General features: G+C 41.7%; 1 protein-coding gene across 1 annotated transcript in view; it reads left to right on the plus strand.

The window, feature by feature from the left end:
• The first annotated feature begins 16,678 nt into the window (after window positions 1-16,678).
• Window positions 16,679-23,676, plus strand: part of LOC114648827 (serine/threonine-protein kinase 10-like) — a 109,855-nt gene continuing 102,857 nt past the window's right edge. Inside the window, exon 1 of the mRNA XM_028798098.2 lies at window positions 16,679-17,514. Within this exon, the coding sequence (XP_028653931.2) occupies window positions 17,365-17,514 (150 nt within the window). The 5' untranslated portion in view covers window positions 16,679-17,364. The remainder of the gene's footprint in view (window positions 17,515-23,676) is intronic.

The raw sequence follows: 23,676 nt of genomic DNA on the forward strand, positions 1-23,676 counted from the left end.
TAAGAAAACACATGCTGTTAAGGGTCTCAGTCCTGGGGTATTAGCATATTGTTGAAAAAATAACATCCCATCCAGGGTTAATTTCTATCTTCTGCCCAAATCCTCCAGGTCACAGCCATCGTTAAGATTGACAGTTCTCCATCTCGGCCCTTGGGACCTCATGCTTCAATCAGCTCCACAATCAGTGGCCATTTTGCCTCAAATCGATTTTGTCTAATTAGCCGGTCTTTTTATTTTTTTTCTCCCTGTCTTCTCTTATTCTGCATTCATAAAATCACCACAGTGTGATTTCTATATTTATGAGACATTTAGAAATTTGTATTTTTAATATAGAGTTTAAATTTTTAAAAAAATGAACTTTCTCTTTTTCTGGGTAATTAACTCCCTTAATTGTATCTTAATAATGATAATTAACAGCCAAGAGAGAAGACATGTAGGCAAAGAAAGGCTGCAAGTACTTCAGCGTCAGACTCATGAAGTGCTCCTTCATAAACAGTGCATTAAATAAGCAGAACACGAGGAAAAACAGCATGAAAATGATGAAAATCTTAAAAAAGAACCTATATACAGTAAATACATTTTAATAAAATTTACCAAACAGTTTTGTAATTTCTGCAATGACCCCAAAATGCAGAAACTGAGAAAATAACAGCTTAATTAATTAGGCTAGGAATGCAACTGAAAAACAAGACGACTGGAAAAAAAATCCTGCAGGGACCCCATGAACCGCTGATTTTGCTAATGGCTGGATTGAGAAGGCTTTAAGAGACTGTGGCCCTTGGGATGTCTGTCGAAGTTGACATTGTCAGATCACATGCACACACATTAATCATTTTCTGCTCTTTTGTCTGGCATCACCCACTTTATACTGGGTGCTCTCAGTGTGAAACTCAGATGGTCACACAGACTGAGCAGCCAAATGGATGACGTGCTTCAGGTTCAGCTGAACTGCTCTCATACTGGCACATGGACACAAACCCACAGCTGCCAAACCTGTAAAATGTCAATGTTTTCTGTAATATACTGTAAATAAAGATGTATGTATTTATTTTTTTATTTTACCTGTGTCATTTTCTTTCATTTTGAGTCATGCGATGTATGGTGCAGTCAAAACACAACAGTGAAAGATGTTTTACAATCCCTGACCTCCTCAAGGTGGGTCATTTACGGGAAACCGCAGCTCTGCCTTGAACTCAGGAGGCTGTCTCTGAGCATGGAGAAGATAAGCCGGGGAATTTTACACACCTCCTCTTGTTATTTCTACAGCTCTCCTTCCTGGTTTGTTCTTCTTATCAGTGTTTTATGAGCAGCTGACATTTCTGAGAAAGTGCAGGAGTGAAACAGCTGATGCCTGTGACAGGGCCGTCTTAACAGTATCATAGGCCCTCGGGCAAAGTAGTATGCTGGGGCCCCTGTTTTGATAGCAAAACAGAAACATACATAGGCATCAGAAACATTGTGGCCCCCTTTACTCCTGGGGACCCCGGCCAGTGCCCATTGTGCCCAAATTTTAAAGACAGCCCTGCGTGTGCTTGTTCACTCAATCACCGTTCAAACAAGAAGAAGCGAGTGACCTGAGATAGCTAGTGACCTGGCCTCTAACAGGGTCTGCCAAGTTGTGACAGGACAGGTGGGCAGACCTGCCTCAGTACCGAAGCCAAACTGAACAGACCGGCAGAGAGCCTGGCGCACCTAGGCACGGCACAAGTTAGCGTAAGAAGAGCTGCTGTCACTTCATCCACTTTTACGCTGGATCCCCATTGTCTATCTAAAGCACTCTGAATTGCTAGAAAAGTGATATATAAATGTAATTAATTACTATTATTACATGTAAAATTTGAGAATAAATAAACGCAAACAATGACTGAGCAATAAGCCAAACTCAAATCCCTGCTCTGTGAGGTCCAGGAACCTGATGGATGAATAGACGGCTCTATTATTCAGAGGTCATCATTTGGAAATGACTTTGAATAAGTGAATCTACTAAATACCTTTATTTGCCTACCACAATTAGCTATTGGGAAGTGAAAGGATGAGAGAGATAGTCATTTAGAGTCAGTGGGCCAGAATAGACAAGGCTGTGATGGGATTTTTAGCCAGGACATTGGGTGGGATGCCCAGAGATCTTCTACGCCCATAGAGAGTCAGGGTTATTCAAAAACAGGTACCATTTTTTCAGCACAGTGTGCCTGTGACTGCACTGGGGCATTGGGATCCACACACAGACCATAGGGTAAATGCCCCTAGCTGGCTTCACCAACACCTTGTAGTCCAGAATATTTCCTTATGATAAAAATGTGGGTTCAGTTAATTGTCTCATTACAAAGAATATGACTTGTGAAGAACAGAAGGCCACGAGACCGTGACGTGATTTTTAACCTTGTTTGTGTGGAGGTGAGTGTTGCGTTGCAGGTGCAATGCTCTTACCAGTTTCAGATTAAAGGAATAATTGCAAAACTACTGCCTGATGGAGCAGGTGGAGCTGGTAGGGGTAATGAGGATGGAAGAGCTTTAAAGAGCAGCAGGAGCAGTGAAGGGAAGTCAGCTTTTGGAAAAAGAACAGTTTAGTTTAGAATAAGGAAAATGACAGGTGTGGTCTTAGGGTTGAAAGCACAAGGCTTGTCCACTCCAATGTGCTAGTAGGCACTTAGGTGGACCTCCAAGCTATTCCCAGTAGCCATCTTCCAATCTGTGCCAACAGAGTACTCACCTTGTATATGCTGCTGATAAAGGCTATTCCTAGCAGTCTTACATCCACTGATATCCTATGAGTGGCCAAACAGGCCATAAATCATATATTTTATGTAATCTAATGGTATGAAAATAAATCAGCAGTGTTCACATATAAATCAATAAATTATGGTTAAAAATATATGATTTATGGCCCATTTGGCCCCTCATAGATACTGGCTCTTGGTGGCCATCCACACCTCACACCTTGCCTGTTGTTAAACCACAATCAGAAAAAAAAGGAGCTGTGGCTGTTGATGGACTTACAAGCGCTGAAAGAAGGAGAGCAAGTGAGGCCGAGGAAGCAGGTCCCCGCCAGGAATACATCTGAGCGTTCGTGAAGTGGGATATATGGAGCTCCACTTGGAACACAACACGGGAATGAAGTTCTAGTAATGTTCGCTAGGGGTTGCCTCTTCTGGAGTCAGTAAACTTGCTGTACGGTAGTGTGTGTACTCTCCTGTGATGGACAGTTTGTTTTAAACAAAGACTAATTTGAAAAAAAAGATTATTATTTGTTGAATTTTACCTGTTTTATTCCTTTCAATTATTTGATCATTTTGATTGTTGACCTGCCTTTTTGCATAATAAACTTTGTACCCACCTTTCAATAACAAGACCTATTTAATGTCCCTCACTTGCCCAGTTTGTGAATTCTGACCATAGACTTGTTGTTGCTACTCTGAAAATCCAGCTTAGGTCCAGTAGATTACTACCTACTAGGAAAATGAAGCTGGACCTGGCCAGACTCCAAGATCAGAATGTTTTTGACAAGTTTGCACACAGTTTGTGTGAGGACCTTATGGATTTGGGTGCAACTACCGATCCTAATGTGACGTGGGAGACCTTCCGTGACATGACCCTGAAGGTTTCTGATGGTTATGTTGGTGTTACCGGTGTTCCCAGAAGGAGGTGCTTCATCTCTGGATATCATCGAGAGGAGTCACAGCGCATGGCTTGATGTCAACTCAATTAAGTAACTTTCTAAATAAACAGGATTCTGAGAAATTAATTCATGTGTTTCTAGTAGGATTGACTACTGCAATGCTGTGTTCACTGGATGTTCAAATTGTTCTTTGTACAGCCTCCAGTTAATCCAAAATGCTGCTGCAGGAATTATTACAAGAACAAGAAAATATGAACACATCACTCCAGTTCTTAAATCATTACACTGGATCCCAGTTAAGTTTGGGGTAGATTTCAAAATCCTTCTTTTAACATATAAAGCCTTAAATTGCCAAGGTCCGGCTCACTTGTCTGAACTTATCATGACTTACAGACCAGAGCACACATTAAGATCTCAAGATGCCGGTCTGCTTATGATTCCAAGAATTAATAAAATAACAGTGGGAGTTTGAGCTTTTAGTTAAAGGGCCCCTAAACTGTGGAATGGTCTGCCTGCTACTATAAAAGGTTCCCCTTCAGTCTCAGCTTTCAAATCCCAGCTGAAGACTCACTACTTCAGTTTAGGACACCCTGACAAGAGCTGCTGATTAACTGTACAGACTGTGTCTCTGTTGTTGGTCATTAGCACTAAAACATAAGTAATAATATCTAATTTGTTATTAACTCTCACCTATTCTGTTTCTCTTCTCGGTACTCAAATGTGGCACTTGGTGCCACTGCCCACCTGCCAAGTTGTTTTGCATTTTTGGGAGTTTTCCTTGTCTTCTTAGAAAGTCAAAGCTGGTGGGCTGTCAAAAGGCAGGGCCTGTTAAAGCCCATTGCAGCACTTCTTGTGTGATTTTTGGCTATATAAAAATAAATTGTATTGTATTATATTGTAACTCCGGTCTGAACCAGGAACTGTGAAGTATGGCTGTGAGGGCTCTGAAGGCAGATAAGGAGGCATTTGTTGGAGGAATCTGTGAACAAGTCACACACCATCTATGGTCTAGTGAACCACATCCATCTTACAGAGGAATCGAAAAATTCTGCACATCCGAATCTGTTCCTTGGAGAGTTGCAGTCAGGGCGGCTAATGGAACAGTCCTTATGGATGACACTGCAGTTGTGACCCACTGGGCTGGCTACTTTGAGTAACTGTTTAAAGTTGATCCTCTGGCTAGGACGCTGAATATCTCTGGATCCACAGTTCTTGAGGCTGATCCTCCAACTAGCTGAGAACCACCCAGTCTCACTGAGATTGCACAGGTAGTGAACCAGCTGAGGGTAGGGAAGGCTGTAGGGATCTGTGGTATCTGGGGTGAACTTCTCCAGGCAGGCTGTCCTCCTGGAATTGCAAGTAATCTTTGCTTCCATTTGGGAGACAGGCATCCTGGCACAGAGGGTTCTCATGGAGTGCAAATGTGAACATCAGCAGAGTTTCTTTGCAGCCTTTGTCAATTTTTGTAAAGCATTTGACTCAGTTGATTGAGCTGCCCTGTGGGACATCCTGAGATTTCGCAGGATCCCCTCAAGGTTGCTGGATATCATGGCCAGCCTATACACTGGTACTGTAAGTGCTGTGCAGAGTGGAGGCAGAATCTCTGCATTTTTACCTGTTGATTCTGGGGTTTGTCAGGGGTATGTTCTTGCTCCTATTCTATTCAGTTCTTGCATGGACTGGGTGTTGGGCAAGGTCATGGGGTCCAGTGGCTGTGGAGTATCTGTTGGCGAAGAATGATTTACTGATCTTGACTTTGCCGACAATGCGGTGATCTTTGTAGAGTCAATGGAGGCTCTGATTGGGGCTCTCGAGAGACTAAGCGAGGAGTTTGAATGTCTGGGCTTGCAAGTGTCCTGGATCCAGGCCTTTAATGACCTCTTGGGCACGGCCATCAGCAGTGTGTCTGTCTGCAGAGAGAATGTTGACCTTGTTGAGAGGTTAACTGACCTCTGCAGTGACATTTATGTCTATGGTGAGTATTCCTATGAAGTCAGTAGATGGATTGGGAGAGCATGGGGTGTCATGAGGTCGATGGAAAGGGGTGGGGATCTCCCGATATCTTTGCAAAAGGATGAAAGTCCAAGTCTTTACAGCCCTGGTGCTTCCTGTCTTGCTATATGGTGGCGAGACATGGACGTTATCCAGAGACCTGAAACAAAGACTGGACTCTTTCAGTACTGTGTCTGAATCCTTGGGTGCCACTGGTTTGACTTTGTGTTGAATGAGCGGTTGCTCATGGAGTCCTGAATGAAGCACATTACCTGCATTATGAGAGAGCGTCAGTGATGGCACTACGGCCATGTGGTGCAATTCCGGCTCCCGGGATCCTCATTGTTGAGGACCCGAGTGGAGAGACAAGGCCAAGGGGATGCCCACGTAACACCTGGCTGTGACAGATAGAGGGTCATTTCTGGAGGGTGGGACTGGACCGTGTGTCTGCCTGTGGGGTTGCCAACCAGGATCTCAAGCAGTTTTGTTGTGTGATGGGTGCAGCAACATGCTGTACCAGTGCATGCTCCACAACCTGACTTGACCTGACTTTCCATTGCCCCAGCCCTGTTACAAACTACCAGGGTCTTATCTGAAAGAATTAAATGAAGGGTATTCCACCCACACATTAACTCCTGACAATGGTTTCTACGTTCAACACAGCAAAAATGAAATGTGAGCAAATGAAAAGTTTTTATATCAAGCCATTAGATCTTGTTTTCCTTGTTGTAAGATTTTTTGACTTATAAAGAAATTTGTAATTAAGATTATTTAGTGTATTTTAAGAAATCTTGTCAAGTAAATTTTGCATACCCCATTGGCAAATGTTTTGATGCAAAAAAAAAACAAAACAACTTTGTTTTCTAGTCTTTGCATATGCATTTTTTGCAGTGAACCCAGTGCTGCTGGAAAGCAACTGATTCTCCAAGATGCCATACTGGAGTGAGCAGTGAGAATGACACCTCTCCAGTCTGGTTTTGGTTCCTGCCAAGTCCTCAGTGCTGCTGGGATGGAGCCTACCTCCTGCACGCCTTGATTGCAATAAGCACGTTGAGAGAATGGATGAATGCATGAGTGACTATGTGTGTGCAGTACTGCTATTTAGTTCAGAGTTTGTACAGACTCTATGCAACAAGGGGGCTTCGCCCCCTGCTCGCTTCGCTCGCCTACTCCGGCGTTTTGAACCCGTGCCCGCCGGGCAGCCACGTGTGAGGATGACGCACGTTTAATACGGAGCGTCCGCCCGTGTCACTCTGGGGCCCCCCACTGTTAATACGGAGCTCCGTCCGTACTATTATGGACTACTGTGGACCCCGTAGTGTTTCCTGTTTCAGTTTGTATTTCGGTCAGTCGAGCTTTTGTTTTTGAAGCTTTTGAATTCCGGTCTTCATTATCTGTAACCTGCTGTCCATGTGTTTGGCCCCCTCGTTTAACCTGTTTATGACGTTTTACTTTGCTTTCTACTCTGTCTTTCATTTCTGATCTCGCTTTATTCTGCTTTTGTTTCAATGACACCTGGCCCGTGGTGAACATATTTTCCCTTTTTCGAGTAATAATTTTCATTTATTTGCGATACTGTGATGTTTATTGTACTGTTAATAATGCATCACTGTAATGTGATTCACCTATGCTGTATAGTTTGGACGTGTGAGGATGACGTATGTTTAATACGGAGCGTTCGCCCGTGTCACTCTGGGTCTCCCCACTGTTACTATGAAGCTCTTTCTGAACTATTATGCGGTGCATTGTGGAGCACTGCGGACTCTGTAGTGTTTCCCGTTTAGTCGAGCTCTTTCTTTTTGGAGCAGTGCCTGCCTGGTCTGCGGCATTTCAGACGCACGTTGTAGGCACCTGTGTTCATTAATTATATTCAGGCAGGCGCGTGTTTGTATCTCGGTTACTCGTTGTTTCTGCCTTTATATTCTGTATCTCGGTGTGCATGTGTTTCGTGCCTAGGTTTTTTTGAAGCTGTTGCATTCCAGTTTTCATCATCTGTAACCCGCTCTCCATGTGTTCGTCCCCGTTCTTTAATCCCTTTATAAAGTTTTACTTTGTTTCCTACTCTGTGTTTTATTTCTGACCTCGCTGTATCCTGCTTGCGGCATGTCAGATGGTTCGTAGTCTTTCTCGTTTTACTCTGGGGATAGGGGCTTTGTTCTGTAACCTGCTCTGCATGTGTTTGTCCCTGTTCTTTAACCTCTTTATGACGTTTTACTTTGTTTCCTACTCTGACGGTTCGTAGTCTCTCCCGTTTTGCTCTGGTGCGGAGTTGGGGGTTTGCTTTGTATGGTGTCTGCGCACGTGCGTAGTCTCTCCCGTTTAACTCTGGGGGGGGAGGCTTTGTGTGGCACTTGCGCACTATGTCTTTTGCGTCCACGGGCAGGTCCCTGCATCCATATCCGGTTTACTATTCTCGTTTAGTAATATGGATTATTCACCTGTATTCTAAGTGCAACAGAGATAAGCAATGATGCAACAGGATGAAATACACATGCTGAGTCTGTGTTCGGAATTTCGTAGAAAGAGAATGATTCGGGACATTGTTAATAACTTTTGGTAGTAGAGTAAGGTAGCTATTATTTTAGGTTCTGATGACAATATAGTATTGTGATTTGAAATAATTTTAAGTCTGCTTTGAATGAAACAAGTCTGAATCATCTTTATAGCATTATTGAACCCTGTCAGTGGTTCTCTCTCTTGAAATAATTTGGAGATTTGCAGCAAAGTCTGTAAAACCCCAGTCCACACTCCTACTGAATGAATTATTCAAAAGCCATCCATCTTATTAATGCGGGATTAACCATCTATCTGTGACACCACACTAAGATAGGAAATATAAAGAAGTAGCATTCATGGTTCCAAACCTAGCAAGAAATGATAACAATTATGGAATTCAACTATACACAAAAGAAAACATTCTCAGCTCACTGCCCAGGTACTCCAGAACCATCTCCACCTTCATGAATGAAGGTTAACCACTCTCAAAAGATTCTCACCATTTTCCTTTTTGGGTCAATGAGCATGTCTAGTTCACTTTATTCCACAATATGTTTCCTTTCTCGCAGGTAGACCTTCACCTTTATCCAGTGCTACTGCATCTCCTGAAACAGTGGACAGTTCTGAACTTTGGATTTTCTCCTTAAGCAAATGAGTTCAAAGAGAACTTCTGAATCACATCACTGGGTAGCATTCCTGAAATCTTTTCCTATCACATAACCCAGCAAAGTAATGGATCTGATCCATCCCCATGGGTTACTTACAGATATTGTCAGAACTCACCTATAAAAAGTAAGCTGCTTCCTCTTTTTACTTAACCATGGCAAGGTGACTGAACCTTATAGGCCCGAGTCAGCCAAGCAGTCATTATCATTAAATGAGAAGCAAAACAAAACACATGAAAACAGATAACACAAGGCAAGGCATGAAATGATAGAGACCTTCAGAAACATGATGGGTTCACATACCTTTTCTGTTACAACTGCAGATTGAAAGTCAGGCACAATTTGGGTGTAGAAGAAGAATCAGAAAAAAATGTCCCTGTCCTTCATTAAATATCTGTGGACACATGTTTCAGTAACTGTGTGGTGACATTATATTAAAGCCAGCAGTAGGAAGAGATGAAAAACTCCTTAAAATTGATCTCTAGCTCCATCTGCTGGGCCATGCTTGAAAATTATACTACATTAAAAACATAGGAAGTGGTAAATTAATGGTGGCTTAGAGGTTACTGATGCTGCTTAACAGATCCAACATCCTGAGTTAAACTTCCATATTTAATTATTGTCTGTATATACTTTTGTCACGATACTCCATATTAGGTTAATTGATCATTTCAAGTTTTAGTGTGGTTGTGTGCGTGAGTGGGCCATGCAATGGATTTACACCCTGTTCAGAGGTTCCGTGCACCCAATACTGCTGGGACTGTGTCCAGCCCACTCGGACCCTCAGTCGGAATAAGTGTATTTGAAAATTGTATGCTATGGTACACAGAATGAAATAAAATGTTGCTTTTTATGATTAAATTTTCTAAAACATTTGCATTTTCCATTTATTCCATATATGACTCCACTTTATACAAAATGGGTGTTGCAAAAAGTCAAAGTCTGTCCCAGCAGCATTGCCGAGTAGAAATCAGCCTTGAATGGGATGCTATGGTGGTCCATCAAATGTCAAGTGTCACACTCACACCCATGCCCACAATTGGCCAGATTAGATATGTCAACACAGCTATCCAACATCAGCACTTACGTGTATTTCTTGCAGTGCCCAGGAATTGGCTGGATGACAAAATGTCCAAGAAAAGATGTTACTGGCATAGACTAGAACATCTTTTTTTCTTTATCGTTCCAATAATCTTAATAATACTTGATTTAAACAGGAAACACTTGGACCTTCAATGCTTGAAGAAAGGTGGGTTATGCTCTTCTTCAGGAAATACTCCAGTGTCGCTCTGTTGAGGGTGTCACCACCTTTTCATGCCTTAATAGGGTGTATGGCTGTCTATTTTATGTATTACTTATGTTTGTGGTGAAAACAAAGCAACGAAGACATGTAGGTTAGGTGGATTGGCGATTCTAAATTGGCCCTAGTGTGTGCTTGGTGTGTGGGTGTGTTTGTGTGTGTCCTGCGGTGGGTTGGCACCCTGCCCGGGAGTGGTTCCCTGCCTTGTGCCCTGTGTTGGCTGGGATTGGCTCCAGCAGACCCCCGTAACCCTGTGTTCGGATTCAGCGGGTTGGACAATGGATGGACAAAGCAACGTGCTTCACTGTCATCAGATATCATATTCCTTTGCCAATGTTCTTTTCTTGTCATCCATGTTGCGTGGTCATGCCGTGGCAGAAGGACTTGAAGTGTAAGTACATGGCACAGGTAGCCGGCACCTCTAATTCTTTGCTCATGTAGGACTTTCTTTTGATCTTGGAGTGTATGACTTGCGCTTATGATGGAAACAATCAATCGGACTGTGCAATGTGCTTAACCCGCCACTTGCTGTGAGAAGGAAATGAAGACCAATTTTTCAGGTTAAAGTCCCAGTGGTTTGTAAGTTACTGTGTGACAGACAGATGACACTTGGCATTTTATATTTTTAGATTATTAACATTTATGTACATTAAGAGATAATTTTATTGTAAATTCTATAGATATGTTCATATTTTCATGTACTTATTGAGTATTTTTGCCTTCAATATTGTGTTTTAAAAATGTTTCACAAAATTAGTCCATAAAGTTCTTTTGATTCATTAACAGCTTGGCTATCCCAGTATCTAATGTTAGACCTTATGTCCTACTGTTAATCAACATTCTTACATTCATTAAGGTCCCTTAATGTTTTTTTTTTCAGAAATGTCATAAATGATGACATTACTAAGGACTATAAGAACTTACTACAGAGCTGATTCCCACCTCATGCAGGGGTGCAAGACACAAATGCTGAGAAAACCAAAGATTTTGTTAGCTGGAAATCTGTAAGAAGTAAACACATCGTCCCACAGCTTCTCTAATTCTGCTGCACAGACACTGAACCCAATCACTGTTATATTTCTTCAAGTCATCAATAAAGAAATCACTGTTCATATAAGAGAACAAAAAAGCAGTTTGGTGTTTGCCAGGTTGTTACAGTCATTCCCAAGAGTCACCCATCCATCTCCACCTTTTTGGTTCTGGAAAACGTCCATGTTAGGTCATTTATAGCTGCTGGCCAGTTCTTTCTTTTAACTGTGCTCTTAACTTCATTAGCTGTTTCCCACTTTATGAATTGCTATGAATCAGTGTGTACAGAGAGAGCTGGATTTGTTTCTTAAATTAGGTCTGTCAAATTGTTTTCTATGAAGAAATCCATCATCGAGCCTCCATCCATTTATTAAAGTGGCTTAATCCATTTGTATTCTTAAATGAATTTCCAGTCTATCCCTGCAGCAGGTGGTCTGCAAGAATGAACCCAGAACTGAGCAGCTGTGATTTTCAGCATACACTCATACACCTACACTCTCTCTATAAAAGGCCAGTTAAGCATTGCCAACTAACTTAGTCCATATGTCTTTGGGATGCTATGAAGAACATGAGGTGTTGGAGATCCAAAGGATGAATGGTCCTATAATTATAAACTGGTTCTTAAGACAGTAGAGACGTTTTCAGCAACCAGTGGGAGTTCTAGCAACATGGCCTTAGTGGATGGCACTTAAACATGAAAATTCCTCATGAAAATGGCAGGAGTCATAATGGGCTCATAAATGCCCACAACCACATGACGTACTAAAACAACTGGGATTTCTGATAGTGTGTTGAGTGATATAGCACAATGTTTACAGAATACATCAATAGGAACCAATGAGTTCTGTATGATGCAGGCCCTGGGCCACCAGTGGTCCCTGACCACTTTTGTTTGTTTCGTTCATATCACACAACAGGAACTGTAACCTTTATGAAAAATATGTGACATGCAAAGAAGATCCATTCAGTGCGAATGTGAGATGCATTTGGGGATTCACAGGGACACTCCCTATTGTTTTGATGCGATGTACGTATACCATAGGGCATCAGAGAAGTGGATATGTAGAATGATGTGGTGCAAAATGCAGCATGATCCAGAATTTGCAGGGGACCTCCTTCGCATTATTGCTTCGAATCACTCATAACTTCTCACACAAGATTATTGCTTCAAAGAGGTGAATGGCAAGGCACACCAGAGAGATGACTATAAAGAGTGATGCAGTGTGAAGTGTGGTGCTCCATCTTCACCGATAACTCTCCAAAGTCCAAACTAACAGATTTGCAAGATGACGTCAGTGCTTTTGGTTGACCAATCAGCAAAATTCATCACACAAACTCAATCCACAATAGTTCCTGGTTGAACAAAAAGTTCTTACCATGGAGTAGGAGCCAAAAAGGTACCAGGAACTACAAATGGGCCCAAATTTCTATGGTTCCTCAAAACATTAACTTCAAGCTGTACAAAGCATTTCATCTAGAATGTTGTGTTCAGACCATGCAGTTATCACATATTGCAGAACAGAAAAAACAGCACAGGAGAAAGTCCAAAGGTGTGTTTCTAGGCTCATTTTAGGACTGCTGGATATAATCTATGAGGAATATAGTCAATCATTCCAATTTAAACAAATGGAGGTTAAAAGACATATTGATATTTTTAAAAATTATTTTGGGATGCTAGCACTTTAACATAGGAACCTTTCCATTTCAGCATAAAGTTTGTCTTGCCCCGGTGAAGGTTTCCTAGTGGTATGGGGAGCAGTGCTAGACTTCACAAAGAAGAACGCTACTTCTAAAAGCAATAGAGATATCTGCCACCTATGTCCTGCCATGCTCACACCCTCCTCGCTGTTAGTGCTGAAGTGTCTATCAGGTCCACACCACAGATGACGAGTCTCACCTTTCAACCACAGCCTCCTAATCTGAAAACAGGCCTCAGTGTCAGTACCAGAATGCCAAACCACACAGCGATCAAAGGAAACCAAAGCAACTCTCAAAGCTTTGTGGCACTACAGCACAACCAGCCTGTCTGTGCCCCATTACAAATAACTCTACCACCTATTGGATGAGCACCTTGACATATTTACTCTTACCAGAACAGATTTAGTCCAGCACAGCAAGCACACAAATGATGCTGCTCACATTTACCTACACCTGCACTGGGCACAGTTTATGACATTTCATGGTAATGCCCTTATAATTGTGCGATGCTCCTGCTGCCTTTGAGCGGCTGATGGGACGGGTTCTAGCTGGAATTCTACTCGGCCACTGCATAGTGCACTGTCCTTGGATGACCTGTTGGTACATGCCCTAGTCTGTGAAAAAGCCTTTGCCCATTTGAGGGAAGTGTTTGCAGCCAGCAAAATTTCACCAGCTACAAAGAGAACCCAAATTCCAGGGCACATAGCACAGCAGAGATAACCACAAATCCCACAAAGATTGGAAGCATCTGAAACTGAACATCTAAATCCAAAGAGCTCTGCACTTTCCTGGACTTGGCATATTACCATCAACATGTGAATTTATCTGAGGGAATTGTTGGCACCATTATGTCTATCGATCAACTTGTGCTGCAAATATCATGATACCAAGATTGGTGGATTAGCAGATAATTTGGAATCTGCTAACTCATTACAGAAGGACTTGGACAGCATACAGGCAGCATACAGGCAGATTTAATGTCAGTAAAAGTAAAGTATTACACATAGGAAGTAAAAATGTTAAGTTTTAATACACAATGGATGGTTGGAAAATCGAGAGTACACCTTATGAGAAGGATTTAGGAGTCATAGTGGACTCTAAGCTATCGACTTTCAGACAGTGTTCAACAGCCATAAAGAAGGCAAACAGAATGTCAGGTTATACAGCGCCCTGATGTGTGGAGTACAAGTCCAAGGAGGTTCTGCTCAAGCTTTATGATGCACTGGTGAGGCCTCATCCGGAGTCATTTGTGCAGTTTTGGTCTCCAGGCTACAAAAAGAACAGAGCAGCACTAGAAAAGGTCCAGAGAAGAGCAACTAGGCTGATTCCAGGGCTACAGGAGTTGAATTATGAGAAAAGATTAAAACAGCTGAGCCTTTACAGTTTAAGTAAAAGAAGATTAAGAGGTGACATGATTGAAGTGTTTAACATTATGAAGGGAATTAGTACAGTGGATCGAGACTGTTATTTTAAAATGAGTTCATCAAGAATACGGGGACACAGTTGAAAACTTGTTAAGGGTATATTCTGCACAAACATTAGGAAGTTTTTCTTTATACAAAGAATGATAGACACTTGGAATAAGCTATCAGGTACAGTGGCAGACAGTAAGACTTTAGGGACTTTCAAAACTCGACTTGATGTTTTTTGGAAGAAATAAGTGCATAGGACTAGGGAGCTTTGTTGGGCTGACTGGACTGTTCTCATCTAGATTGTTCTAATGTTCTAATGTTCTATCAGTGGTCATCAGTGTGCGAGAAGGTGTTCTGCCAGCTCAAAAAGGCTCTGGGCACAGTGCTTGTCTTGGCAATCCTGGACATCAAGAAACCAATAGGGACTAGGGACTAACCAGGGTATGCACACCAGTAACTAGGTGATGGGCAATCCAATTCTAGGTGGAAGGAGGGACAGTGAGCATCATTGACTACTATAGCCACTTCCCAAACAGAGCAGAGCAGAATTACTTTGTGCTATGCAAGGAACTATTGATGGTAGTTTCTGGTTTTTGACAGTTCCAGACTTGTCTCTATGGGTAACAGTTTACCCTGCAGATGGAACACAACTCATTGACCTAGCTAATTAATTTCAATGAGCCAGAGAAACGGGTAGCAAGAAGATGGGAATGCTGCAGGGTTATACCTTTAACAACAAGCACAGAGCCTGGAGTCATCATGCCAGTGTTAATGCCCTGTGATGCAAGCTCTGTATCTCAAACAATGTGGCTATTGTGCCTGGATCCAGCTACTGAATATGATGAAGAACAAAGTGCACTTAAAGAGCTGACTACACAGCACAATATCAGCAGAACTGAGTTCTAGTGGCCATATGAGATATACCCAGCTGTTGTCAATGTACAGCTGATTGCAGAGCCAATCATGAACTTATGTTATACCGCATGGTCCCACAGTGGAGACATACTTCATTCAGTGAGAGAATCTAGAGCCATGGGATGGACTGCTCTGTCAAAGACGTCCATGACTTGCTGCCTTCTTTGGCAGCTGCTTTGCCACAGAGCCTCGAAGATAATATAAAATATTACATGTAAGAAGTGAAAATGTAAGATTTGAATACACAGTGGGAGGTCTGATAACTGAAGACACTTTATGTGAAGGCTTTAGGAGCTGTAGTGGACTTGTCACTATCAACCGCCAGACAGAGTTCAGAAGCCATTAAGAAGGCTAAAAGAATGTTATGTTATATAGCATCCTGATGTGTGGAGTACAAGTCCAAGGATGTTATGCTCAGGCTTATAATGCACTAGTGTACTATGTACAGTTTCAGAGGAGAGTGACTAGACTAATTCTCCGGCTATGGGGGATGAATTATGAGGAAAGATTAAAAGAGCCAAGACACTTGAGTTTCAGCAAAAGGAGATTATGAGGTGACATGAATGAAGTGTTTTAAACTATGAATGAAATTAGTACCTGCGGTGGGTTGGCACCCTGCCCGGGATTGGTTCCTACCTTGTGCCCTGTGTTGGCTGGGATTGGCTCCAGCAGACCCCCGTGACCCTGTGTTCGGATTCAGCGGGTTGGAAAATGGATGGATGGATGGATGAAATTAGTACAGTGGATCAACAACAATGTCAACAAGAACATAGGAACACAGTTACAATGTCATTAAGGGTAAATTTCACAGATAGATTTGGAAGTTTTCTTCACAAAGAAAAAAACTTAGACACAAGGAATAAGTTACCAAGTAGTGTGGTAGACAATAGGACTATGGGGACATTTAAAACTTGACTTGGAGTTATTTTGGAAGAATTAAGTGGATAGGACCAGTGAGCTTTGTTGGGCTGAATGGCCTGTTGTTTTCAAAATCTTTCTAATGTTCTAATCAACATTATGGCCACAGAGGGAAAGAAGACCACCTTATCACTTCAAGGAGTTTGAATGATGTTGTAAAGAACTGGAAATGGGTGACAGGAATACTGTCAGCTGAGCACATTCCAACTGGCAGAAAAGCACGATATTTTGGACCATTACACAAATTCGATGCTGGATTCCAAACTACAAACCACTCTCTCAGCTCACATTCATCCATCCTTTTTAGTCAAATAAACAGAGCAGATGATCTATTTCCCCTCTGATCACCACGTGCTGGCACAGTGCTTTGCTATAGCATCAAAAGCAACTGTACAAATCAACCACAGTTACAATGGAAAACTGCAAAGTATGGTACAATACAAATGTGTTAAATTAATAAATTAGTGGAAGAACTCAGTCCAAAAACCCAGCTTATGTCCCCTTATCATATCACCTGATAGGATTCGCCACACCATGTGGCCCCCAGCACCTCCTCAGCAGTCTCAGATGTTGAGTAAGCAGCTTGCTCTCTGAAACCGAGCTCCTTCCTGTCACAGTGTGCAGAGAGAGATGCAAAAGGGGGGAGGGAGAGGAAGAGGAGGCATTCAGACAAAGCGTCCTACATCGGCTCCAGTCATCACTGAGAAGTTTGTCATCGGCAAACCTGGCCTTCACTTTTGTTTTTTTGCACAAAAAAGAAAGGAGAGGAAAGACATAGGGTGAAACAGAGAGAGAGATGAAAAAGAAAAAAGTTCCTGTCATTGCTGGATGCTACCTTGGAGCTGACCGTGCCTTTGATGGTACCTGCTGTTAAGCTGGCTGAAAAGAGGGGCGTCACCTGGACAAAAAAATAACAGATGTACCTCATGATGGTGTCCATGCCAGCTGCTGATTCCTTCATTTCATAGCTTGTTCCATCCTTCATCTGGTGAATGGCATACTGAGACACTGGAACCTGGCACTGGCCTCCCTGCTTTGGCTAATTTAAATTTGTTCTGACTCATCTCACTCTGCTGATGATTGTCCTCCTTTTTGTATCCCTTTGGTACTGGTCACGGTCTACACAGGGATTCACTGTTGTTGCTGGGACTCATTTAAATACTTAATAAGTATTGCAGCAGACTATTAGGGAAGCCAGTTCAGCTTGACATCGCTGTCTGCCTATTTCCAAGGTCAAAGTAACTGTCTATGCATGGTTTGCTGCTGGAAAAAGTGGGATATAAGAAGCGGAGAGCACAGGGAGTGCATTAGTGGAGTGAGTCCATGGCGTCTTTGCTGATGAAATTGTTTAAATTCCGAGGAGAAAAAAAGAAAATAAAAAACTATGAGAATGTCCAACGTGATGAAGATCCTCAGTTAGACTGGGAGACATTGGGCGAGCTGGGAGATGGAGCCTTTGGGAAAGTCTACAAGGTAAGGATATGAGCTTATACTTTTCAGTCTTCCAAAACCAAAGAGTCTCAAGACACAAGCCTATATGTAGTGGCTTTCATGCACCGTGGTCCGCCACACACAGTTACTAGAATCATCCCTTTCTTGTTGTTTTTCTGTAAGATATTTCTACCATTAAGGTTTAAAAAAAGGTATCTGCAGTAGACAATGCGAACTTGCCATAGGGAACTTTGCGTAACTCTTCAAAGATATGAGATATGAAGTCTCACTGGTCATGCAAGGCTCAGAATGTATTTCCTCCTACATGAGTGTTACACGTCTGCCCCAGGCCTTAGCAGGTATGATACTGCAAGGAGCAGGTGATTCAGAAACCACAGGCATTTCCCGTTTGCTTACTTGAGCTCGTCTGTACTTGTCACTGTCACTTGATGTTGTGATTCTTTTAGGTGATGGGCTATGATTAGATGGCTCTCCTAAGGGAATAGACCCGTCAGGCACAACAATTATTCTGACAACCCAAGAGAACCTAATGTTCTGCGAGTCGTTGTGCTCAAGGAACTTGCAAGATCACAACACTTTGTAATTGTTTATATTCATTTTGTATATTTTGAGGCCAGGCTGGTCAAATCAAGTGACTTACTTTGAATTACAAAGAGAGCCAGAGGAAGGCATTCAATGTCAACTGTGTGGTTTGAAGTCCAGGGACTTAGCCACTACATTCAAGAGACAAAAACAGAACACGGACAACTGAAGTGCACCTCTCGACTTCCTGGAAATTTAAATGGCCTGACAATGAATGACCACAATCAGCACCACTACTCAGTCTGAGTATTCTAACTGATACTATCAGACTCATCTAAAGGCCAGCTAAACCATTCTCAACTCATCCACATCTCTCATCATCAAGTCCTTCCGTGAGAACCCTAACTACAAAGAGGACTACTGTATTTCATTTATGTTAGGTAGAATGCCCAGAGGGGACTGGGCGGTCTCGTGGCCTGGAACCCCTGCAGATTTTTTTTTTTTCTCTGTCTGGAGTTTTTTTTTTTGCTTTTTCTGTCCCCCCTGGCCATCGGACCTTACTCTTTTTCTATGTTAACTAATGTCTTATTTTAATTTCTTATTTTGTCTTTTATTTTTCTTTTTTTCGTTATGTAAAGCCCTTTGAGCTACTTTTCTGTATGAAAATGTGCTATATAAATAAATGCTGTTGTTGTTGTTGTAGAGCCATCCATTAGAGTGTCAGAAATGCAACCTCCTCGTAATTTTCCACTGTCATGTTGTATTTTGATTTAATCATTTTGGAAAGGCTCTCACGGTGCAGTGGCAGTGCTGCACCCTTGCCATAAAGAGATGGGGTTCACATCCCAGGTGTTCTCTGCATGGAGTTTCTATGTTCTCCCCATGTCTGTGTGTATTTCCTCCAGGAGCTCAGGTTTGTCCCTACAATTCAAAGACATACAAGTTAGTTGGATTGGCATTCTTAACGTAATTGTAGTGTGAGTGTATTGTTCCTGCTGTGTACCCTGTGATTGCTGGGATAGGCTTCAGTTTCCCTGCAACCCTTCCCAGGATCAGCAGGCTAGTTAATGGATGGATGGAATGCCACTCAAGGTGAAAGGCACTAAAGTTTGTAATATAAGTGGGGGAAAGGTGGTCTAAGAAGTGCAGGCTTCAATCTACCTATAATATGAAGGAATGATATATAGCATTTTGCTTTGCCTTTCTGTTGAGAGTAAACTTGTGTTTTAATGGTAGTACAAAGGCTACTCAGGATGTCCAGCCACCTCAGATAGTGATTTTAAAACTGTATATTTTTGTACATGTTCACATATCTTTCACATATTTGCCGGTGTCCACATCGTGTTAGAGAACAGGTGGACACAGATTAGTGAAAAACCTTTTAATCCACATACATGCACATGGCACATGCCTGAATGGCATCAAACCACGTCAGGGTAATCTGTTCATTCATAAAGGACAGAGTTCCCCAATAAAATCACGCCCTCATGTCATGCAGTTTAGCTGCCATTGTTGGTTATTTGTTCCTTTAGGCATCATACTGATTTAATACAGACTGATTGATTACTTCATTGTCAAATCATTGATCCTGTAATGAAAATGGGAAGGCCAAAGGTTGTTAAACATTTCATCTCAATGGTGGATCAAAATGTTGTACAGATAGCTAAAGGGTCAGAGGATAATAGCACACTTCTGACATCTGCATATATATTACAAAATACATATTATACATTTTCCAAATTTTAAAAATATTCCTGACCTTGAAAACTAAACCAGATGTACACAAAGCTCCATCAGTTATTTGATTTGTGTTACATTCTTAAGAATTTTCCTGATGAAGTAACGCTCAGACTGTTACAAAAGAATTCAAATGCAATGGTGCCATTTAAGCCAAATGGAAAATAAAGTAACTATATTGATCCCTCCATTTCAGAAACTCATTTAATCAATTTCTGGATTATATCAAGCCAAAGGATATCCTAGCAGTACCAGATACAAAACAGCAGCCAACCTAGAAGGTGTACCAACCTATGACAGGGCACAAAACCCTAATAGCAGGCTGGTTTAGAGTTGTCAATTACCATAACCCACATATCTCAGGAAACACAAAGAGATAGAAAAGTCAATAAAGACAATCGAGAGTGACCAGGCCAAAATTTGAAACTAGTCTTCTGGGGCGTGTGAAGCAGCAATGCTGCCTACAACACCTTAAAAACATAATAAGACATTTGAAATATAAATGCCACTTCTCCATTTGAAAACACCACCTCCATTTGTGCTATTGTCCCACAATTAAAATTGCTTTACAATACCAAAGAGTCTTTTGACTCCCATTGTTTTGGGGTTGGGTTAGTTGACAATGTACTGATAAACACCTTAAAAAGATGGAAAATTAAGGCTTTTCACAGTGAGACAAGCAAATGTCAGAATTGTAGGATATGGCCTTTGGTTTAATTCTGATGGAAGAACTTTGTCTGTCACTTACTTTTAAACTTTTAGTTCAGTTTTAGGCCAGTAGTTGCAAGGGTTTTCTCCAAAATGAATTGGTGATATGTGTTTGAATTTAATAAGGCTAGGTACAGAACAGAACAACAAAAGCTCCTTGCCTGAGTCGTCAGTATAGAGCAAAAGGACAAAGTTTATTGTAGCCATGATGGGTTCAACTCCTGTAAGTTACACAAAACTATTGAAGGGTGTATTATCATAAAGTTTGTGTGACTTACCAGGAATGTCTATTATGGTTGTTTATCCCCACCCTTGACGATTAACACACACAAAGATAACCACATGTACACATAGCGATCCTATCCAGACAAAGTATTGGGTATTGCCAATTGCCAGTCACTCCATAATACTCTGCATAGGATTCTTTACATAGGGACTCACTATCACCTGCTCTAACAAACATGTGGGAGTCGTCACAACACACATAAAAGCGCAACTCTTTTGGTTATAAGCAACTTACTAACCAAACTATGTCTTACTTTTCACTCAGTTGTTCTAATTATTGAAGAGCAACCTCAATAGCCTTGAATAAACCCTACGGGCAAAAGAGCAGCAGTCTTCCCCACACTAGGTGCCCTCTTATTATTTCAATCACTTTTGACAAAAGGCAAAGTATGGAAAATTTAAAAGAAATATGGTATTTATTAATGTATAACAATAGCAAATAGAAGAAAACATAATAGAAAATAAAATAGGTAGATAAGTCTGGAAAAAACAGTCTTAGAAAAGCTTACTGAAAATCTGAAATGTCCAGGAGTGGATGTTGTTCTGGGTGGCTTCTGATTTAGTGATGATGTTATTCACATGGTTACATTTTCTGACGTCCAAATCACATCTCTTGATCTCTAATGTTGCTTCCTTTGTCGTTGGCTTTCTGTCGTTTTTGTTTTTTGGTCCCTCTGATCAAAGTGTTTGATCTTTTAAGTACCTCCATACTCTTTCCTTTCTCAAGTATAAACTAATTCTGTAATTCCTAGTCCTATGGCATCCATCCACTGCAAGTTTATTAATTAAATAAAACAGGTTCTGTGGCATCTGTGCTTATTTCCCATTCCCAGGTCATAAACTAATTGAAAAAGAAACCGAATGGAGCAAATGCATAAATTACTTGTATTATACAGGAAGAATGTACAAGAGAACATGGTTACACTGTCTCTAATTAAAGTACTGTAAATTTTAGGTTTGTTTGAGAGAAATAATTAAAATTTAATATGACCAGTCTCCAGTTCAAAAATATATGATTTTCCACACTGCACACTTATCCACATTGGTTAAGTTTAACATTGACAGTTTGGCTGAAAACATAATAAATTTCACAAGTGACTTGATGCAGTTGAGTCCATTCCGCCTGTTGAATTGCTAAGATCACCCAATATCTCATTCCGTGTACAGGATTACCCAATTTCTCAGTTAAATGCTTTTTAAAAGCTTTAAGGCTTTACTAATCACTAAGGCATCAAGTGAGGCCATTCCTCAAGATGGCTGTATATACCACTGTTGACACACCTGGCTGGCTAGAAGTACAAACATGTCATCTGTCCTTATCCAGTTAGATCTCTCCTCTGCCTTTGACGTTGTCAACCATAAATTCTCCTTTCCAGACTCTCTGACTTTGGCATCACTGAAACAGCCTCAGGTAGTCTGAGTCTCTTGGGAAGATCATAATCTCTGTCCTGGCAAGGAGAAGTGTCAAGGGTACCCCAGGCAAGGCTTGGTGCGAAACACTCCTCTTCTCTCTTTACACCTTCTCACTAGGCCCTATGATCAATGTCCCATGGTTTTTCTGATTAGTGATATGCCGATAATACTGAACTATATCTGTTGTTCCCTCCAAAGAACCACATGGTATCAGTTAGAATATCGGCATGTCTCACTGATAATTGAAACCGAATGAAGGAAAATCATCTCCAGCTAAATATGGCAAAGATGGGCCTTCTTGTATTCCCAGCTCATTCGTTTATTCTGCACTAGATCTCTGTTTATTTTGGCTTCTCGAAGTCTGCACACAACTTCAGTGTGGTGTCAGGGTTGCTCAGTCTTTTAGATTCACTTTATACAATATTCTTAAAATTAGATTGTATATGACAGAATATGTGGCACAAGTCCTGATCCAGGTTTTGGTTTTATCATGTGTGGACTACTGCAACTCTCTGCTAATGGAAGTACCAGCAAGTGTCACCAAGCTGCTGCAGATGATTCAAAATGTAGTGGCATGTCTGGTATTCAATCAGCTGAGGTGGACTCATGTCACTCTTCTTTTCAGAGCAGTCCATTTGCTCCTTGTAGTGACACATTTTAGCTCAAATCCATGATATTTGCTTAAAGAGTAGTCAGTGGGTCTCCCCCTAGGTTTATGGAGGTGCTTGTGAGGTTCTATGCCCCTTCTTGTCCACACGAGTTTGCTAATGAATAGCATTAGATGATGTCACCTCTGCATAGCATCAAATCTTAATCTAGACTCTTTTCTTGTGTAGTTCCCACCTGGTGGAATGAGCTGACCACATGCATTCAAACTTCTGACTCCCTCAATGTGTTGAACAAGCATTTGAAGATTCTTGTCTGGTGAATTACTGTCTAACTGATATTAGTTGTGTCAGGGGATAATTCCTTATCCGGAACAGAGCCTCCGAACAGACAGATGGAAATCCCAACCAGGAGAAAGGAAGCAGCCAGACCCAGAAGTGATGATGGAGTGGATGGATGGATGGACAGCCTATCAGAAGATGTTGTTGGGGACTCTTTATTCCCCCAGTACACTAGATGGCAGTAGCCCTCCAAATTGGTGTCCATTTGGGAACCAGCAGGGAATGCTAGCTAGATGTAGTCTGCCAACACAGCTTTGCTGGGGACCATGAGTGCTGCAAGGGGATGCTATCAGGAGACGCACTCCCCAATTTATGGGACTTCCACATGACCCGGAAGCACTTCCATCAGGAAGTGGCCATGGTACTGGAAGTACTCCCGGGTCCTCAGTAAAAGGGACCGCACTTCCTTGTCCAGGCAAGTTGGAGCTGGAGGGATGTGGAGTGACACTCAACTGGAGGAGGGCAGTGTGGTGGTGAAAGGAGAGACAGGAGGAGAGAGAAATGATACTGGTGCTTGAACTTTTTGTTACTTTGTGGAAGTGTGCTGAATAAACACTCCTTTATTTGAGCC

Source organism: Erpetoichthys calabaricus, chromosome 1 (genome assembly GCF_900747795.2).
Source record: "Erpetoichthys calabaricus chromosome 1, fErpCal1.3, whole genome shotgun sequence".
In the NCBI taxonomy this organism is placed as follows: domain Eukaryota; kingdom Metazoa; phylum Chordata; class Cladistia; order Polypteriformes; family Polypteridae; genus Erpetoichthys; species Erpetoichthys calabaricus.